Source organism: Pygoscelis adeliae, unplaced genomic scaffold (assembly GCF_000699105.1).
Source record: "Pygoscelis adeliae isolate BGI_AS28 unplaced genomic scaffold, ASM69910v1 Scaffold113, whole genome shotgun sequence".
Lineage (NCBI taxonomy): Eukaryota > Metazoa > Chordata > Aves > Sphenisciformes > Spheniscidae > Pygoscelis > Pygoscelis adeliae.
Window position 1 is genome coordinate 9881864 of NW_008825108.1, and position 22313 is coordinate 9904176.

A 22313-nucleotide genomic window follows, 5' to 3' on the forward strand; every position below is an offset into this window, starting at 1 on the left:
AAAAGCTGGTAAAGAGTAATGATAATGGCCATTAATTACAGGCCAAATTATCCTGCTTATCTATAAACCACCAGCCTATTTTTAGTATTTTAAATTCTTTTGAACCTTAAAACTTCTAAGTGAGAGAACAGAAAAGTTTCATACAACTTTTCTGAGAACATCTTTAATTCTGATGAAAATGCTGATCCCTAAAACACATTTTGTATGTAAAATTATAGAATACACTTTGGTCTCTAAAGAGGCAAAACCAGACTTAGGTGAAGACAGACAAGTTTTAGGGCATCATAAATATTCACAGAAGTACTATTTTTCCTTTACCTCCAGAGACAATTCGCTCATGTATGACAGCTGGCAAAAGCTATTAGAATTAATGCCAACAGTGATTGTTTCTGGCAAGCAACATGTTAAGATGGAATTTCTATGGTTGGAACAACTTTCAAGAAAAGTATAAATCACTCGCTGTAAATTAAGAAAAACAGGCAACATATTTGGCCAAAAAGGTCATGCAGATGATAGTGGATTATCTTGAATTACATTGAAGATCTGTGATAATCTTACTTCCCTGGATTTATGAATGATTAATACCCAAAAACTGTAGCAGTGCCAGTCTGGGTCAGCTAAAAACATGCAAAATGGATATGTTTCATCTGTTTGCAGATATTTAGGAATAATTCATTTACAGCAAATAGTAGTACATATTCCCAGAGTAACTTCTAAGTGAACATACATTCTTCTACGATAACCTGAAAAACCTTCCTTTTAATTTTCTAAACCCAACAATGATATTGATTATGGGCTGTTTGTGTTCTGAGACAAGCAGTCCAGATCAGCCAACAGGACTACTAATCGCAGCTGAAAACAAAACCAAACAAGATACTGCAAAAATTATTTTAAATTAAAGAAACAGTGAAGCATCAAAACAAAAACTTGGATGATTAAAGTGTCTTTTATGTAGTCTCGATGAGCTTTTTTATTTTAAGGTCCTCCTATTTAATAACATTTTTTTGAAGTAAATGCAAAAACAAAGGAAAGGTTTTTCATTCAATTGTCATGTAACCCAATTGATGAAATTCCAAAACCATTCATGATTACAAACATTTTCACTAACGGATGTGTCTCTCAAATTAAGTTTCATTGGTATTTATTTTTTGTCTGTTTTGGGCAGGCTGCTATTTATTCATCATTAGTAAATACAGCTGTGTTTGGTTGCTGATTTTTGTGTGTTTGAAAACCATACACACACAAATACACAGCATATTAGCGTTAGGTACAGAACCACCCTACCGTTTTCTATTAAAAGAGTAATTTGTTACTGAAATCAGCATACACACAGAAAATCAGGGAATTAAATTTTTTATATTCCACATTGTCCTTTAATCTGAGATGCTATTAGATATACTTAAACTACTCCTAAAAGATGCTTACACACAGATGTTCACAGAAGGTGGAAATTCCATATCGCTCTTAAGCAATCTTCTATAATACCTAACCTTCCTTATAGTAAAAGGTTTCCTTAAATGTCTAACCTAGATAATCTTTGCTGTACTGAAATCCATTTTTACCCATTCTCAAGGGACAATAAAAATTCTTCTCTGGAGCAATCTTTTACCATATTCTGAAGACTTATCACGTCTTCCTAATGATATATTATTTTGGTTGAACAAACTAATAGATCAGATTGTCTAAGTCTATGATTGTTGTTATTATTTTTCACTTCTGGACTTTCTCAACATGCCCACATCTATAGTGTTCCATTCTTGAGAGATTATGTATGTACTTACATGTCTGCCTGTCTGTCTAGTTATAAATCTGACTATTTAGCTACACTTTTCACAAAGTATTATAAATAAAGCGTGCTTAATTATTAAGGTGCAGTCAATTTATCTTGGGCAGAAACAAATGCAAGATAACTATGGGCTTCTAAGTGAACAGCAAGGTAAGAAATAATTTTCCAAAATTCATAGTAAGTGGAATATTTCAAGAGGAAACTCAAGAGAAATACATATAGTTAATGGTGTTCACCTTAACTAAAAAAAAATTATTGGTGCAATTCTGTTCGAAGTGAAAAAAGGCATAAATTGAGTACATATCAGTAACTCTCTATCAAATCTACAGTAAACGTCCTTGGGAGTCCATACAGAATTCCTTGGCCTGGTCAGAAAGGCTATGCCTTGTATTCAGAGGTCAGTTGAGCTCTTTCTTGCTCTGACACTTCACTTTTTGAATGAAGTTTTTCCTACTACTTTCTAGAAGTATACTTTTTTGAAGTAGACAGACTGGTTACCCCTTTTCCTTCATTCATTGAAATAATTTTCAGGTATCAAATATCTCTAAAGATAACGCTATTTTTACTGAACTTTACTGACACATTTACTGAAAAATTACTTACAAATATTTTCCAGTTTAAAAAAAAAAAAAAAAGAAATTGTGTTTACCTTTTGGTGAATAAAAAGTCTTCAAAAGTATTTGCTAGCTCTGGCCACATACTGTCAAATTTTCCAGAAGATGCATGCTGCCTTGCAACAGGTAGTCCGATAGAGAGAACTTTGAGAAGAGAGGAAACAGCTAGCTTCCATGTGCTTTCAGAAGGACAGGAATATTTCAGACTAAGAGGTATTCTTAGTGTCTGCAAAATGAAAGTTAAAACAAAATGTATAGCTGCTCAGACAAATCTAAGAATACGACTGGTTTCTGCAGAAGATCTTGGCAGACACTGTCATAGGTAATAGTACACATCCCTAACCTTTTCTGGTGGTGTATGAGATGCTCTTTTAAAAATATAATTATAAAGTTGATTTACCATATACCAGCTGGCCAAAGCACAGGTCTGTTGCCAAGTGCAAGGTTAGAAGTCAGAGTTGATCCATTACCAATTACACTATCAAATTACATACTAATTTTTTCTGTATTGCCATCCACCATTTCTGCTAAGCCTGACAAATGGGCTTTCCTAACATCTAACAGATTGCAGGCAGTTCATGATCAAGAGTGTATTCTGGAGAGTTTAGTCCCGTTCCTAGAAAGCTATCCCAAATGCTTCCACCGTTTAAATTTAATTCATTAAATTTAAACTTTTCCTAACACGCAAAAGTCGAACTGTATACATAACCACTGCAAGACACCTGGTCATTGCTGACTGTTAAACCACATGAAGTTTAAAAGCAAAGAGAGTTAGTGAAATTCTAAGATAAAGGCTGCAATACAACTCAAACGTATAGCAGATGAAAACACAGCAAATTTTAAGTCTATTAGATAGAAAGACAGCTTCAATATCTATAAAAGAAAGTCATTAATGAGTTTAAAAACATTAAGCATAGGTACTATTTACACTATATGTATCCCTTTTAGCATTGTTAGTTAAACTAACTAGAACCTGATACCAAATTATCTTGGAAAACTAATTATTTAATTTACATTTCAAATACATAGTGACTAAATTCGGGTATTGCACATATGCCCCCAATGCTTTTAGTGAAGTCTCTGATTTGAGGAAAGCAAAGGGGAAAGGAGAGAGACTCACTCTTGCTCTCAAGAGTGAGTCAATTGCAATTAACTGTTGCCAAACATTATGAGAGCTAGGATCTAACCCTAGAGATAAACAGAATATTTTCTTCTGCTGCTGTTGTTCATAGGCATCAAATTTAATTCCAATATCAACATCGACTTGAGACATGAAAAATAATTTTAAAACCATTTTCATCTACTGAAATAGATCACATTATTATCAACTGTGAACATTAAAGAAAAGTGGTGTTTATATCACTTTCACCTATCCCATTAAAACAGAAGTGGAAAACAACTGCATTAACTTTGAAACACAAATATTTAATTCATAACAGATTCCAAATAATACCACACAACTATTTTAAACACATTCAGGTTTCTAAATTTCTATACAGCAACAACCTGATGTCAGCCAAGTCATTACAAACAAACCTAGGTTTGCATACTTTTTTTTTCCCAAAACATTTACTACTACTTCTATTATTAACCAAAATTATTTGCTAAAATGGAAACAAGGTTAAAAAAAGTTAAGAGTTTGGCAATTTCACCTTAAAGGCACATATGTGCACCCGTAACATTTCATAGCTACATCAATGACACGCAAAGTCATTAAAAGCAAATCAAAAGTAATAGCTAGAGCATACATCCCCAAAGTATATATGCCAGTCTACAGAAACTGGTCTTTGGCCTTCAATGCCATATTTATTAAGAGGCTTGCTTATCAGATTCAGGTGCATAATTCTTTCAAAGATTAATTTTTATCTTAACATTGAAATACTGATGCTGACATTATCCAGCTAAAGAACAATACATATAGCCTAATCAATAGCCTTGCAGCTTCAAAAGAAATTACTACCTGCTGCTCATCTTCATAAAATATCAATTTGTTTACTAAAGCTTTAAGCTTCCCAGAAAGCGTTTATCAACACTAGCTCAAAATAAAACTCATGATTTTCAATATAAAGCTCATTGAATTCCGAGCATGCAGGACAAACTTTTACCTTAATAATGTTCTGAAGAACTTTCTCCGTTACCACAGCTTTATGGCAAGCCGTCTTTTGGTATAAGTCCACAACAACTTCCAGTGATCTCTCAGCAAATGGTACGTAATTCAATGCTACCCATTCCGCCTAGGAAAAGAAATTAGTGAATTACTGAACTATATGTGAAAACATATTAATTAAGGAACAGAAAACGTACGTTTTGCATTGAACTCTCAGTTTAATGCATGCAAGGTTTGCTAAGAATATGGTCCAAGCAACAAAACTGCAAATACAACGTAGTCTGACTATGAAAATGTACTCTGCATTGAAGTAAAGTACATTTAAGTAGGAGAAATGTTGCAGTCTAGGCAAGACAACTACATTAGGACAATCTTTAAGGAAATTTAACTCACCGGTGCAAATAGTTGTATCTAGTGTGATTCCATTGTGTTGCAGGACAAATAGAATAAGAAGAATTAATACATACATAATAGTTACCTCTTTGATTACAGTGAATCAGATGCTCATGCTTAGTGAACAGCAGAGTACACAGATAAAAAGAATTATTGAGTATGTCCCATTTCTCTACAGCATGTGCAATTCAAAAATTTGCAGCTTGAGGGAATTTTCTCCATTCGAAGTTATTGTGTCTTTCTATTAAATTTGGTATCACATGTAGGACAAGTTATTTTGCATTAATTCACTGGACAAATTCAGACACATTCACTATGTCTGATGTCCAGGCAAGACCTTTCCTACATGGAGGAGGAATACAAATTGTAAAAGCAAAGTAGAATTCAAAGGGAGCAAACAAAGATAACAGATGCATGTAAAAAAATACTAATAAACTAACTTATTTCTCAACATGCACAGTGAAGTTTTTACAGATGGAATAAACGCATCTTGCTAAACAACCTATATCCAAAGCTGAATTGGGTTTACCAGCCAAGTGAAACAACCGAGATTTCTAATTAATTACCTGATTATACTTTGCATTTGCAATGTGCTTTGTTTCCAGCTGTCCATACTGTGGAGGCTTGCAGGAAAATTCTACAAAGGCCAACAGCTGGTCGAAGATGGCAGGATACATTATCTGCATACTTTCTGAGCCCACACATATAGCCTATACCAAAAGAAAATACAAAAGCTTAATACATATCTTGAGCTTCTGCATTCAAAAATCTGCATCAGTACAAGGAGCTCCTAAAGAAAAATTCTCATATAAGACTATGCAAGAGTCATGCTGTATAAAAGACAGTGTATAGTTCCAACAGTTTAAGGAAAGTAAGTTTTGTTATTTTATTAAAGTAAATTAAGTGGAAAGATACCTGGGCATATATAGTTTAGTAAATACAGCTATCTCATCTCATCCAATAAAAGATACCTTTTCTTTACAAACTCTGCTTTGACATGACAGCAAAATATAAGTCTTACATAAGTCTTGTCTGGTGATCTCAGCAACATCTTCTTTAAGTTCTACTTCGAGGAACATTTAAATCTCAGAAGTAATTCATACAAGATTTTTGTAAGTATTTAAAATTATGTCTTACAGAAAGCAACATAAATAAAATGAGAATGATATGACTTTGGTATAACTGAAACTCATAATCTTGCTTTAAAATGGAAAACATTTCAGGAAGGGTGTACTTAGAAGATGTCAATGAAATATCATGTTGTCATAGGCTAATGATTTCCTGTTGCAATATAAATCCCAAGGCAATCTTAGGGCATTTATTTTCAAAGCCAGATACAATGGTTCCATGAAGTTACTCCAATTATTTTCTGTCATCTTAAATGTCTTGCTTTTCCTCCCAAAAGTCTCTCCTCTCAAAGCTTCAAGAAACAGTCTATTTATTGCTCCACAAAAAGACCTTGTGCTTGTACTGTCATTTTTCTCTGGGGAGGAATCAAACCCTGTTTTCATTAACCACAGATCATCCGTGATGAGTTGTGGCTGAACTCACTCAAGGTGCCAACAGCTCCGAAGCTGTTTGAGTGCAGCCTCCATGCAGGGGCTGTTTCATGAGCTGTCGCAGTCGATGGGCTAGCAAATATCCTGAGTCCCCAGCCATAAGAGGGAGCAAGCCAACAGGGGCTACAGGCACTGTCATCACTAGATCACCCTAAGACCTAGCTGCACCTTCAGGCAATATACAACCTGCGGCAGAGCACTCCATGAATCATCAATGGCCTTTCCCTTTTCCTCAGCTTCCTGCAATTCAAAATGCATGTCTACTGCTCTAAAAGCTTAATCAATATTATGAATATAGTACAGCACTCCTAAAAAGCCATACTCCTTTTCCGGTGCTCAAGTTCAAGACTGTAGTGAACTCTGAAAAAGATGCTTTGATGCTAGATACTCACCTGTGTGGCAGAAGACTAAAAGGTTAATTGCTGATCTAAAAGTATTCAACACCATGTAAAACAATTTCAGCTGATACGCTGCTGCACTAAAGTCACTGCACTAAATTTTAACAGGTTAATGCAAGATTACATACCTATTAGAAAAGGTATAAAAAATTATTTTATGTACCAACACATGGATTAGAAAGGGAAAGACAGCATCCACAAACCTCTGGGTAACTTTTGGATAGATGCAACTTACTTGCACAGATGCAACTTACATTACCCACAGATTATCTTAATATCTGTAATGGCAAAACTTCAAAATATGTTTGCCATTCACTCCACATTGTTAGATTTTTGTTATTATTAATTTCAGTATCAGTGGAAAATAATTTCAGACGCTACTTTTTCTGTAGTGGTGAACAAAAGCAATAACTACTTCCTATTTGAAGTTTGTGCATGAGTAGCTTCTTATTCTTCATATTTTATGAAACTCTCGTAAAATTTTTATTTTACAAATAGAAGCGTTTTCTATTCAGTCTACTGGGGTATTTTCAACTCTAAAAATTATACATATAATATTAAAAAAAAAAAAGGAGGATTCGGTCACTTAGTTTTGCAAATTTATCTAACTAGAATTGCTTTTCAAAGAGGTTTATGGTTCTGACTGACACCAGGTAATTTTTATCTAAGCATACGAAAAACTCAGAAATAGCCTAGCAAAGTGTGTGACGAAGGATGTTGAAAGTATCTTTAAGAGCTGCTTATAAAACAGAATTTTATATAAACTGCATTAAGTGCACTTATTTACATACTTAAGTAAAGAGACATATATAAATCAAAAAGTAAGGGTCAGGCAACAACAAAACACAAACAAACCCTAAAATAAAATACTCTGCAGATCATTGTTTGTTATAAAAATTGACACAGTACTTTAGTTTCAGAAATTTCTGCTTTAAAGCATTCTGGTACTAACCTTCATGTTTTTTAATAGTTCAGATTTATCTAACAACTCCTCGTGCAACTATTGTCATGGACCACTGTTTTTTTACAGCTCTCCATAGCTAATTCTCTACCATCTCTGCCAGTGTATGTAAATATAGTCTTGAATTTACCACATTCATAGGTCAAGAGATTTGCATCCATACTGCCTGCAGAGGCAGAATTCAAATGTATCTGATCCCCACGTATGTATCTGTGTTCCTCTGTCTGATGAGCCAGCTGGCTCGCTGTAGAGTTGACCCAGAGTCAATGTAAGGAGGCAGTGAAAATAATCAGAGAATTTGGGCTTGAGTACAAACTTTACCTGAGCTACAGTGATGAAGCAGACACTTATACTACAGCAGTGAAAGACTAGAAAACAAATTCTAATGAGGAATAAAAAGAAAACTAAGAACAAAATGAAGGGTGTAAAATGGGCTCAACACACGGAAGTCTGAAAGGAGAACCAAGGTTCCCTTCCAGTCCTATGTGCTTGAGTTGCAATGTCCTTTGCTAGTGCAATCACATCATAAAATCTCTTTATTAAACCAGTCAGGGGCTCAGTCTTAAAAATGTCAGGGTTTTTTCATTCTATTCCAATTACAAGGTTGTTCCAGAACTGCTTAGAAAATCAGAACTGACCCAAATCTTCCTGTATCAGCAAAGAACTTAATCCGATCCCGCAAAGAAAACACGTAAGAAACATTTTGTTTAAAAGAAGGCAGCAAGTATTTACATACTCTTCTTTAACCGTTCCACTAGCTTCTGTGTATACTCCTGAGAGTATTAATTCATTTCAACAGAGGAAGAAGATACTGTGGCCTCCAGAAAAACCATCTGACGGATGGCCTTTGCTCCACATCAGCGCTGGCTGCCTGCCTTATCATGTGAATTGTACCGTGTTATATAGCCAAGAGGAGCGATCATGTCACTTCACAGAACTTACTATGTCCAAATATACTTTAACTTTTTTTTTTAGTGACCTCAGTGCTGTTATGTTAGTAATATAACTATAGATGGGGTGGGAGGTACTGTACAAATTGAGGTACCTAAGACTTCCTACATAAGTCTGTATTTGCAAAGGCTTGTAACTACCATGCTAACTGTTTCGACTGGGAGAGGGGAAGGGGGATGTCTCTTTCTCATGGGGAGTTACTGCTTTTGTTACTGTTTTAGAAAACATCAGCGAAAACAGTTTAACATCTTGACAAGAACAAGACTATAAAAAAATGTGCAGTTTTGCCTCATTAAAAACTCTGGTAACCCCTTCTTTGAAAAGCGCTAATGGGAGCTTTTGGGAGCTAATAACATCTGGATAAGGAGACCGGCAAAGAAACAGAAAAATCTGAGAGATGAATATATGGAGTGATTAAGTGGGGAAAACAGGACTTGGGCAGGGCTGAGCTGCTGGAAAGGGAAGTGTACAAAAGGGTCAAGCCTGACTGGAAAAGAATGAAAATTTAGTGGATATGATTGGTGTTAAAACTTCACGTTATTTATATCCCCACATACAAAACTGAGATTTAATACCAACATCTAATCTTACATCTCTGTTCTCAAAATATGTTCATGCATATTTGTTAAACTCATAAACTAAAGGAATGACTGCAAGATAATGATTCTGCCTTGCTTGTGGGGTTTAAATAAGTATGACGTAAGTCAACCCACACTAAGCAAAAAGAAAACAAGATGCTGAATTGCTGATCATTAAGTAGGCACCATGTGTTCTATGAGCTAAATGAGGCAGGACCCTGCCTGAGAGGGGGAAGGTGGGGGGGAAGGTACGACCACATAGTTAAGCAAAGTAGTCATAACATGAAAGCCCAAAGGGAATGAAGTCAGGTCACATGGATAGTTTTAATTCTGGCATTTCCCAAGTAGGTTTTTTGGGATGTTTGTGGGTTTGTTTTTTTTTAAAGCAGTGCTTAATATAAATGCATGATCTCATTATCAACTTTGCTTCTTTTGAATAAATAAATATTCTGAATGAACAATGTATTTTGCAAGATGATGTTTGACAACTCCAGAAACAAAGAAGCAATACCTTTTTTCTTTTTTTAACTATCCAGAAAAAGGGCACCCTAATTTCTTGTTTACAGATTCACTTGCATGAAGGGTGCTCTTTGAGGATGAGTTCTATAGTAAGAATTTCTTAAGCAGAGATGTAGCATTTTCCTTAAACAACTGATTAACAAGAGGCAAGAAGGTAGGTGGTCTGCCAGAGACCTGTTTATATTTTATGTTTTGCATGAACTCAAAAGTTCTCACGATCACTATTCTTCTAGACTTTGTTTATGGCAGTAACTGAGCAACATAAGGAATACTGTTTGGGGGACTATTCCCCCGACCCTCATAATAGTACAACACTGTAATATTAGACAGACAAGTAAACGGCTACAAACACAGCACCACACTTAAGGTATTTCTGCAATCAAGCAAAAGTGCATATCATAAAAATTACACCATTCCTTTCAATGCAGAGTACCTGGATTGCACCAGGAATGGAGATCTGATTGTTCTAATACAGTACACTGTGCAATTATAAATAATTAAAAAAATTAATGTTTAAGTCACCACACTATAGTTCTGAGAAGAAGAATTGAGACACAGTGTAGTTTACCTTTCACCACGCATTTGAAGTCACATTATTACCTTTTGTAAAACATCTAAAGCTGTAAGCACCGCTTCCTGTAAACTTGTCAAAACTGCTTCAGTGTAAGATGGAAGGATGAAAGGGGAAGCATCAGAACTGATTGGAACTGAAACAGCACCGTGCAAAATGACACCCAGCTTTTGGAGATCATCCATGCTGAAACCAGTTTTGATGTGTTGGTAAAGAGCCGGGAATATTTGAATTAAAGCTGTAAGAAAAGGCTGGCTGGGAATGAAAGTCAATTTATCACAAGTAATTGGAGGCCTTGTACTTTCTGAACCAATCCTATACCAGCTGTTCCAGGCTGCCCACCAAAGATTCAAATCTTCAATCTCATCTGTTATTACAGGTGGTTCAGATCCATTGTATCTTCCTATTCTTTCTCCTATGGAGTCAGTTCTCATGAATGATCTGCCAAGACTAGTGGCAGTTGTTGTCCCTACCACCACAGGTACAGAAACATTGATAGCAGGTGGTGTGTCAGGCTTCTCTGAGTCTCGGGCAGGAGAAACAATTTGTAAGATCTCCTGGAAGCTTTTCAGAGCAGCCAAGGAAACTTCATTATTTTTGCTGAGTGCTGCTGATTGGATGTGATCAAGAAGAACGTCCCAGGCTTGGGAAAAGTCTCCTATTTTAAAAAAAGAGAGAGAGAAAAAAAATCAACTTGGAACTGGCTTCCTATTCCCCTTCCCACCCACCCTGTCTCTAAAAGGCTGTTCATGTACTTGTTACTCTAACACAGAGAAATTTCATGAGGCCAGGTGATGGCTTGGATGACTTTCAGAATATATCAGTTCAGCTGTAACCAGAAAGAATGAATGTGACAGAGAAACACACAAATATGAAGAATGAAACAATATATCAATGTTTATGTCAAATTTGCTAGCGAAAAATCCCATACCAGAAAAATACGTTTTCTTTATTCAGGATAGTGAAACAGATTTGTTCTTATACATACCAGATGCCTATTAATTTCAAAAAGTGTTAAGCACACACAAGGAATTAAGGGTCAAATCTATAGTCTAAAGGTCCCCCCCCCAAAAAAATATATATATAATCTATATATGCATTTATAAAGAATTGATTTTAAAATGTTCTGATAATTGTACTGTGGAGAAAGATTTCATTTTTGGAGTTTTTCATTAAATTTAGCATTAACTTTCAATTTCCTATGTTACTAATTACTGGGTTTGAATAATTAAAATAGCCCTGTAATGTTTTAATTTTTTATTCAGTTTTAACTCAAGTTTAATATAGTTTAAAATCTACTACAATTCTGCGAATGACCAATACTCTTGATAGCTATCAATATGTTGATATCTGTATCACAAATAACCAAAATGAAAGAAAACACAACTTATTTCTATATATACAAATTGCATACTATGGGATGGTTAAGGTATATTAATGTAATGGCGAATTTTCTTTGCAAGCTATGCATTCTTTAGATCACTTTTTTTTTTTAAATAATGTATTTAAGTAATTCTAGTTAACCAAACTAGAAATGAAAGCTGTTTTGAAATTGTATCAGAATATCTCTGTTTAGCAGCCTAAACTGCAACAAAACATTTTTTCTGTACAAAACAGGCACGAAAGCCGAATTACATTATCTAGTTCAATATATTTACATTGTTCAATTGTATGCAGTAATATTTTATATTTTACAATAGCTTGGTAAATGACCTAATGTTTAATTTCTATAAGGAGAGAGCAAAAGAGAAATAGGGAAAAATCAGAGCCTGAGAAGAAGAAAGAGAAAGAAATAAAGATACCAAGGAGTTACAGAAGAAAAATAAAGAACTTCAAAATAGGAAAGGTAAGATTTTAAGGAAGAAGAAGAAAAGGGGAACTCACTGCAGTTAGTTGCATTAGAGACAGCAGTAAAGTAACTCAAACTGACATCTCTGTACAAAGACAAACAGTGGAGGAGTACCATGAGGGAAGAAAAAGAATCACTTGAAATAGTGGGTAATCTCAACGTCTTTCACATCATAACAAGTCCAACCTTTTAATTAAAAAATTCCCTTTCTTCTTTTCTAAGCTACATACTTCACTGACTTTACAAGTGAGTTCTCTTTGCATTGTAAGAGCACTGTTAAACTTGGCACATTGATGCCACGGAAAAGTTCTAGGCAAGTGCTGCATAACCTTAGAAAGACAAGAGAAAAATATCTTCTGACAACCAAAAGAATAGAAAAATTATTATTGTTATCAAGCTACTATAAATTAAAGCTATTTGGCACCCAGAATTGTGACTAGTGAGATTTAATCTCAAGTACTGTGATACGGAAGATGAAATTCGTACTTAAAATTTTTGACCCTAAGGAGCATGAATTAAAAACTCCGTAATTTTCATCACATTTGAGGTGAGACACAACAGAACACACTTTTAAGCTAAGATTAAGATTCTTGCCCAGTACTTTAACTGAAAAAATATACAAAAGCAGAAAGTGTATTACTGTATCTTTCAGTAACTTTAAACTATAAATTTTACCTAAAGGCTGCAGTAAGTATCTCCTGGTGTTAAATATTCTTGCAACTCCAGCCAGTGTTAATACCCATGTCTCAGCCCACTGTTTCTCAGCTGTATCCCTTGAATGGTGGATGAGAATGTTGCCTCCTCCTGATTCAATCTTCTCTTTGTCAGCTGTGGTAGAAGATTCTCGAACCCTATCCAACAGGTGAAATAAAACCTGTAATAGTCAGAAGAAGAGGAAAAAAGCAACTTTTCAAATAACATAGTTGTATTCATGGTAAAACAACAACAAAAAGTAATTTTTCCATTATCCTTTCTGTCACTGTGTCACCTTGAGAATTCCCTTATTCTAAACAGTCTCTGCAACAACTAAGAGTAAGAATCAGCCAACTGATGTTCACTTGAGAAGGGTTAGAAACAGCATGATCAAACCCACCCAGAACAGTGTCAGCACTAACAGAAAGCTAAAACCCATGGATCTCCGATACCTCACAGGTACAACAGGCAACAGACTCAACTACAGCCTGACTTTTTCCATAAGACACAACCAACATGACTGTGATCTAGGACAGGGTATTTGACGGATCCTCTCAAATAAAAGAGCCAAAACAGAGTGTAAAGTAAAGCTCGATCCAATATCAGATCAATCCAATCACATGACCCTCAAGCATCACCACATTTTTGCACAAAGAAAGGAGTCATTTATCTTCATAGGAAGGGAGAAGCCTTTTTATACAACTCCTGAGTGAGAAAGAAATGGTCAAGATACAAAAATTACATTTCATAAGAGGCTTTACTGGCCAGAGAAAAGAGCATGGGGAAAAAAAAACCACAACACCAAAAGATGGTATCAGACTTCTGCCACTGTATCTTATCTTTAAAAAGTCTTAATAAACTAGTTAACTGATATTAAAATAGCATGTCAATGGTTACCAAAACATGAATGCAATTTAAAAAAACCTTCAGTGGAAGCTTACACATCATACCTTCCATATTACTGTGTGCCATGTTGAATGTTGCAATAAAGTTCCATGAGCACCAATAGTAGAAAACAATGTCTGTCCAGCACTCTTTCTAACTGCAGGTCGGGGATCCACACACAGTTCTCCAAGTTTGGCATACAGGCATAACCAAAGACAGTCAAATGGTGGTGCGGGATGAAAAGGTCTATTCAGCATCACCCCCTTTTCTTCTGCCTGTTTCTGCAACACTGCTTCTTCTTTGTTTAGCTCCTTTTCAATTATTTCACCTCTTTGGAAAAAATAATCCGAAATATTCCACTACAAAATAAATAAGACATATGCTGTTGTACAATAAAAATATTATAATGCTCTTAATGATCATGAAATAAATTGTTTCTCATTTTCACATTTAAAAGTATTTCGCAAAGTACATCAAGATATTATTTTCCCTAAAAAATCAGCACATCAATACTGCAAGGTGCAGAAAGTATTTTTCTTAGCCTCAGCTTTTAGTCCCCAGTTATACATGAAGTACTAAAAAGGGAAACAATGTATTAAAAATGAGATACTGATGAACATGGTTACAACACAATACTACTTCTTTACCTAACCCTGGAGTCATGCAGGTTAAAGATAAATTGTGCTCACTCAATTTACATGTGATTCCAAATGACAGCATGGGAGTTCAATAAGAACTCAAAAAATAGGTTTTGGCTTTCATTTGTAGAATTTACTACAGATTAATTTTCATTAAAAAAAAAAAAAAAAGAAAATGAAAGCCAGAAGCAGCATCACTGTAGGTTAATATAAAACTCACCAACAAACCAATTGAAGTTAAGCTAATATTTAGCTCTTGATTGTGAAGTCCAAAGCTTCCTGCAACTTCAACAACTATCTGTAGACAAGTACATGGCATTGTTGGAAGAAAGTCTGTCACAACCAACTGAAGACACTGGAATGCAGTCCGTATTAAGGACTCTCTTAAAAAACAAAACAAAAATAAAACACACACACACACTCATTTCAAATTTCTTCAAGAGCACAGGAATGTTTTGAATATAATACCTCAGGATATAGCATTATTAAAAAAAGAAAAAAAGTTAATGTTTTTGAGATTAATTTGCAACATTGTAAATGTTTCAACTAGAGGGTTTTTTGAGATACAACATTAAGTTGAAGCTTCAAATTCTGATGAAGTATTTTAGTCCATGTTAACTAGCTAGTGAAGTTGAAGTTTAGACTCTCCAGTGCTCCTCAGCTAGTTTTATATAGTAAAGTCCACTTCTCTGTTCTAAAGTTCTAGGACTTGTTAGTTCAAATGTGTCAGCTAAAACATTATAAAAAAAGCCACAACGGACAAAACAAAGCTTAAGTTTGAGCATGATAATCTTCCAAAGAGTAAGCTGTTCTGAACAATTTCTTGTATCAGCAGTTACAAATTACTTAAAGTATGCCAAATAGGTGGGCAAAATGTATTTTCATTTATTAGGGAAGATGCATGCTAACGTAATGGTGGTCTTACTTGCTTCAATACTATATCACGTTAAACAAAATCTTTTCAAAATATCTGCCATTAAATAGACCTTTAATAAATACTTTGCCTTCAGAATTAAATTCTGAATACAAACATAAAATAAAAATGTAGTATGGAAAAGGTTTGTGAGAAGGAGCTCTCAGAAGCAGCAAAGTCATCTATAACTAAAGCTTTGTGTAGTGAGAGACAAAATGAAGGAATTAAAAGGGGTGGTGGAGCGTAGGTAATACAAAATAGGGAAACTGCATTTAAATTTCACTGTAGGGTTTTTTTAATGCTTAAAGTTTAACGTGCGAAAGAAAAAAATCCAAAGGTTTGTAATACAGAAACTTAGTGTCCTTCAGAATATATATCCCAGGAAAAAATTCAGAATACAGATATGTCAGTTACATATTTCAGAATCCTAAATAAAATAACAATTTTTTCAATTAATTCAAAATGAGAATCATAGGTGGGCCATTTCCACTGTATCGTAACAGCCAACATGATATGGAAGCCCGAGGAATGCACAAGGAACTTCATATGGACAATAATGGTATAAACTAATAATTCTCTAATGTGATGCATACTGCAAAGAGACATCCATCCTACCACATAAGATCAAAGGAGTTACCATTGCTGTACTCAAGGAGGAAATGCTCACACACTACTTTCCCCCATATTCGTTACAGGAGTCTATAAAGTGAAACACACCCAAAACTGCTGCAGTTCCCTCTCCACTACAAAGTTCCACAGGTATATGACCTTCAAGGACTCTAACAGAGAAGGGAAGAAGGCAGGAAATGAAAGTATAGTTACACCACTCATTTTGAAGAGCTGAGTTAATGGGAAAGTAACCTCTCTTTCTAATCTTCAAATGTGAGGCCGCTAGAACAAATTCAAACCAGTTCATTTCCCGATTAATGTCCCACACTACTACGTGTTTGGAGAAAGGTTTCAAAGTCCTTCATGCAAGCAGCAACAGCAATATAGCTCTTCAAAAACTGTCCATGTTGTAGGTGGCCACCAAAAAGGTAAATATAAATGCAAGAAACTTAAGCTTAGCTCAAAAAACTTAAGATCGCATAGGGCTTTATCTATCCTTAAAATAAACAAGGGCATCCCATTGAAAAATTCTGCAAAGAAAGACTTCCTTTTGTTTGGCAGACTAGTACCGTACAATCAAGAAGTGACCTAAGTATCACTGGCTCTCAGAATAGCATCTTCTGTATTTATAGCAGCCTGGCAAGAAGTTCTCCTGGAAGGTAAATGGATTTCTGTCCTGGAATCCAGGATGTTCACTGACCAGAGTGAAGACACTTGTGGAGAAAGTCTCATGGTCAAGAAGTTTATACTTAAAGTATGATAATAGTGCCCGTATCTTGTGCTCACAGCTATAAGTGAGGCAAGAAATTCAGTTGTTTCCCAAGGAAAAGGAGGCTTGCTTCATTTTTTTTTCCTACTATAGTTGATACGATGTGGGCAAACAGTGCTATGTAGTAGAAGAAAAGTAGATTACTCGCTCTATATGCTTTGTAGGAGGAGACTAAGATATTACACAAGATCTTAGTAACATCTTGAGATATCTGCCAGTGAGGTATCGGTTTGAGATGTAAAACGATCTGAAGACTGTTTTGAGAAGGAATCTGTGTTGGTTCTCATCCATCAACAACTACAGTGAAAACCAAGAGGCATGTAGGAACCACAGAACACATTGCACCAAGCGTGGAAACAGGAGGTACCAAAGGAAGCATGGTTACCAAAAAGAGGATGCTCACAACCAAGAATGCCAACATCCTTGGGGATTTTGGCGAGTACTACTGTCAGAGCAAGCAATACTGGTATAAAAGCAAAATCCTTCAAGCATCTGAAGGGGATTTAGGAGGTCTTCATATCGCCAGACACAGAAGCTAAGGTGGGGTGAAAGGAGTGATACGCCAAGGTGAATTCTTCTGATACCAGAGTTATTTGCTGACCTATCCTGGTGCACCAAAGAAGGAATAATATGGTCTAAGTGTGTGGGTATAGTTCTTGGTGCTTCCAGTTCCAGGGCCAGATGTTCATTTCACTGCTCATTTCAAAAAAAACTCCTTGCAACTTCACCTCTCACTTTTGCTTGTGGGTGAGAGGACCAGTCCAGTAACATTCCCCCTCTGTTGGCAACAGTCAGCTGTGTTAGTCAGCCAAGGGATTCACCCACAGCAAGTAAATAATCTTCCATCCTTGTGCTACCAGCAGCCACTTAGGGAGGAAGGCTTCAGCAAAAAGAGAGAGTGTTCAGAAGATGACACACACTGGAGACTACCCAAAGATTTAAGAAGACAAGAAACAACAGAGGAACTGTAAACAACAGCTAAGTCATACAGAATTATCTGCAAGCACCAGAGATGTGTCCAGCAGATGGTTAAGATCAAGTGAACTGGCACAAGGAGTACTCCTCAGTGTATACTGCATGCTGACCACAGGAGAGGGTAGAGTAGAACACCACTCTGGTCTTCTGAAAGATTAATTCAGTAAAATAAAAGTGTGCCGCAGAAAAAATTAAGAAGTGTATTTTTGTTGAGTAAAATTGTCCATAAGCTAAAAAAGACAATGAAAATTATGGCTATTATTGAAGTGGTTATTAAAGTAAGAAAATAAAAGCACATTTCTTTCTACTGTTCTTATCTTACACGATTTTAACATTTTATTTCCACCACTTACCCCTGATCACTTCGGATTGCCCCCATGACTCCAAGCACCAATGGCCAACCAGGTCCTAAGCTGTCACCCTGACTTTGCAAAATCTGTAGCACACACTCCAACTGCTTGATCCTGATATCAGGATGACTAATGTTTGACAGTTCCTTTAGTGGATTCAACAAAAGCAACTGCAGTCTCTAAAAGTAAACAGTAAAGCATATTAAGGATGCTAAAATTTAACTGATCCTTAATTATTTTTATGTATAGAAGAAAAAACATACAGTACCAATTGAAGGTTCATTAAATGAATTCAGTAACTCATTCATTAAATGCTCAAATTCAGTGTCAGACTGGCTTTTCTAAAAACCTGTTTATAAAGGACGTCAGAAGGAAATCTACATTTTTTCCCCACCCTTCTCCCCCCACCCCCCGTTCTCCAGGTCCCTCAGGAAGTAGCTACAGCATACTGTCACAATTGCATAAAAACCATCATGCAACTTTACGCTCACCCAGCAGGGCTAGACTCAGCTTCCTACTAAAGAGACCTTGAAAAAACTATCCATTGAACCTCAGTAAAAATGTTAGAATGTTTTATTAATAATGGATTGAATAGCTGTGATTTAGAAGGTTAGGCAATTTATTTTTTACCTGCCACCACGTCACACACATACTTCTAAACATTCTGGAATTGTTTTGCACTCATGAGGGTGATCCATAATTTGTTCTAACAAATGGACATAACACGCAAGCATCACCACTCTTCGTTATGCATTTGAAAAAGGAAGGAGGGTAGTTCATTAGAATGCATGAGGTGAATCTTAATAGCTACATCTGAATGTTACAGCTGTAGGCTTTATAAACTCAATAGTAAAGTTGCTTTATGAATGCCTCCTATTCATTGAACTGTAGAAAACTTCCTCTAGGGAAGATTTTGATTTCATGTTCATTTTAAGTTCCAGAAAAGGAGGAAAGCAGCTGCTCTTAAACTTACTTTACCTGATTTTGAGATAATGGAGGATCATGGCTGAATGTCAGTCCTGCTTTAATGAGAGAAGTTAAAGCTTCTGCTCCCCATTCTCTCATTCTGGAGTTTGGATGCTGACAGACCTGAAAACACAGCAAAGTTTTGTTTAAAGTCACTTTTGTTTAACCAAGATTTGAATATATGTAATATATAAAAAAAGGATATTTTAATTCTATTAGAATTTACATACAATAGTATAATAATTTTTTTTACAACAATACAATAAATCTCTAGATGATAAAATTAGGTTTAATAGTAAAAAAAATTTTATCTTTTGAACAGACATACCTTCTGAGTAAGGAAGCAATAGGAAGCAGTGAAAGACACAGAAGGAAACATAATGAAAACCACAGCAGTTCAAACCAATACATTTTCCAAAATTAATATACTAACTGCTAATTCAGATACTGGTTGATTAAAAAGCACCAAACAACTCTTCAATGAATGCCTGAAACTCTCAGGTTTAACTTAGCCTTAAGCTACTATAAAATTCAAAGTTTTATCTTTCACACACTGCTTAACATAATCAAGTGAGGAAGCATGACTGTAGCCAACGTAGAAAGTGTCCGCTCTTCTACAGTCTCAAATACAAAAAGTAGCTACATAGTGAATGTAAAATAAGCCTTACACTCCATTATTTCAAAAACTTGACAAAATAATAGCAAACAATATTCAAGCTTAAGTTTCAAATGCGTGTCTTCATTTCTTTGTCTCCTAATAATCTAAACCTAATAGTCTTGCTAATTGCTTTTTTTAGAACAGAAAAATTAAAAACATTGTGCAAATCCACTGCATAGATACCTCGTATGAACTGTACTCCCATATCTGGGACATTACCCTCAAACAAATAAGATAAGCCTACAGTTTCATTGACCTCTACGTAATTATTTCCACCCTCCCTTCCAGCCCTAGCTCAGATGGTATGAGAATCCAGAATCAAAGTCCAAGGCAGGATCATAAGGAAGGCTGACGGTTTTGGTTGGTGGACCATTCCCTTATCAGCCACCAGCCAAACTGAAAAGGAGGACGATGCACAAGATCTAGCTTAATGTTAAAAAATGCAGACAAGAAATAGTTACTCTCCTGAATTACTTAGGTTTTTGTTACCTCACATAAAAAAAAAGAGAGAATTTGAACCGCTTCATGATGCTCTGAATCTGACCAGATAATCAGTTCCAGAGGCAGGGAATGAATTCTTCCCTCAGGTTGTGTTTAATTGAATTTGCAGCTGGTGTTTTCTCCTTCCTTATTGTACCTCGATGACTTAGGTTTAAAAGGAAATATGGAAGTACTTTAAAAGAAATTGAAATAGACTGTGTATTTCCTACAAAACAGTGGCAAATACCCACAATGGATATCAGACTGAAACAGACTGCTTACTAGATGAAAACACAGAGTCTCAAGATGTGGATGGTGAACCTTATTGTCTTGGAGGGGAAAAAAAGACAAGAGAAAGAGATGCCTGCACTTTAAGTCTTTAAACCCCTAAGCATCCAAATTTCTTCTCCTAAATGAAAGATTACGTGGAGATGATCTCCATAAATAAGGTTAGAGATGGCCAATCCTTAATACTGTTTGAAATAATGCACTGGTTCTAAGGAAGTGTCTGATATTTTCTGGAAAATGAGGAAGAAGAGCTTTCTCCTTTACCCACTTTAAATCAAACCCTGTTCTTGCATTTCACTCTTCTACATATCTCTGTAGAGAATCAAAACTTTATAATTACATTCCGTCACCTGTTTTTAGTTTCAAATTCAAAATTTAATACTCTTTTTCCTTGATGGAGCATGTTTTTCATGTTGAAGTTAAAATACTTAAGAAATTGAAATAGGATTATGACACCGATATTTTTATATATACACAGTAAAATACTTAAAGAGACCATTCAAAATGTTAGCTTAAACATTTTTAAAACAAAAAACCCTTTGTTAGTAAATCTAACGGCTTCAAATCTATCTGGTAAGGACAAAAAAACATATCTTAAAATCTTCCTAGATGTTTGTACTATGTGAATCCAAAGTGAAACCTGTTTGTGTTACCTTAATTATAACACATACATGAAATATAATAAATTGATCATTTTAAACATTGTCGTGTTTAAAATGTATAAAGACTGACAGCACCATAAAGACAAAGTCAATAAGAGATATTAAAATATTGGAATTTATATATATAAATTCACTTTTAAATTCAAACTGTGATGCATTCAAGTTGCAAAAACAAAGTGCGTAAACCAGCACATGTACATACAATTTAGATTTTTTTAAAAAATTACACTTTAAAAATGCATTTCCACAAGATCTTTATTAATACAAACTAAGTTCTAGTAGAACTGATAAAAGCAATTAGTTACCTCCAGAAGATGACCAGTCAGAGGTCTCCAAAGAATCTCAATCCTGTGCATGTTAACTAGTCCTGTTTCCAGTAATTTAGCAACAGCAAAAAGCGATGGTTCCTTAATAAAATGGCATTTGAACACATGACTTTGAGATAACTCAGATAATGTCAGAGCCTTTTGCTACATTATAGTTTATAAATTAAGGTGCAACTAATCTCACTGAAGTACTGTGTTTTGTAGACTGTGAATGCTGTCACAACAGCTTAGGTGGCATGGCTGGGAAGTTTCCACAGCATCTGCAGTACCTCATGAGAAGCCACAAGGGGGTAGCAACAGCATAGCACAAAGAATACTTCTTTCATAATTTTTCATATAGTTTTCTCCAAGTTTGACAATAACCAGAGCACTGATATTCCTTTCAAAACTCTCATTTTTACATAGTCCTCCCTCCAACCAGTTTTATAACATTTTATTAGCAAAATAACCTTTTTCCCATCACAACTTTTAAAGTTAAAATTTTATATGAACAAACAATATAGAGTATTTCTTTTCAGAATCTTATGCTTTATCTTCCATCTGCTTCATAAATGCCCTGCAGGAATATGATAAATTTCCCGTTCATCAAATACATATGCAAATATTTGTGATAAGCTTTTTTTTTTTTAAATCAACATATAATCAAAATGATTGTTGCGCTGGAGTTATTCTCTGTTCCCATTTCTGCTGATTTTTTATTCTAATTTTCAACTTATTTGTAAACACAAACTTTGCTTATTTTAATTCATTCTCTGTTGCTGTAATTGTCAAATATTATAAAGCATATTTTCTGTCATCATTATCTCTAGTGTAAT

General features: G+C 35.2%; 1 protein-coding gene across 2 annotated transcripts in view; it reads right to left on the minus strand.

The window, feature by feature from the left end:
- The window catches only part of MON2 (MON2 homolog (S. cerevisiae)), a 58899-nt gene that overhangs the window by 13000 nt on the left and 23586 nt on the right, over positions 1-22313 (minus strand). The window contains exons 19-29 of one of the 2 annotated variants that reach the window (XM_009327589.1): positions 21478-21579; positions 19097-19207; positions 18122-18297; positions 14723-14885; positions 13930-14223; positions 12962-13160; positions 10467-11095; positions 5467-5610; positions 4901-4918; positions 4506-4634; positions 2436-2626 (exon numbers count right to left, since the gene is read on the minus strand). In XM_009327589.1, the coding sequence (XP_009325864.1) occupies positions 2436-2626; positions 4506-4634; positions 4901-4918; positions 5467-5610; positions 10467-11095; positions 12962-13160; positions 13930-14223; positions 14723-14885; positions 18122-18297; positions 19097-19207; positions 21478-21579 (2156 nt within the window). The remainder of the gene's footprint in view (positions 1-2435; positions 2627-4505; positions 4635-4900; positions 4919-5466; positions 5611-10466; positions 11096-12961; positions 13161-13929; positions 14224-14722; positions 14886-18121; positions 18298-19096; positions 19208-21477; positions 21580-22313) is intronic. The other variant, XM_009327590.1, reaches the window with a different exon arrangement.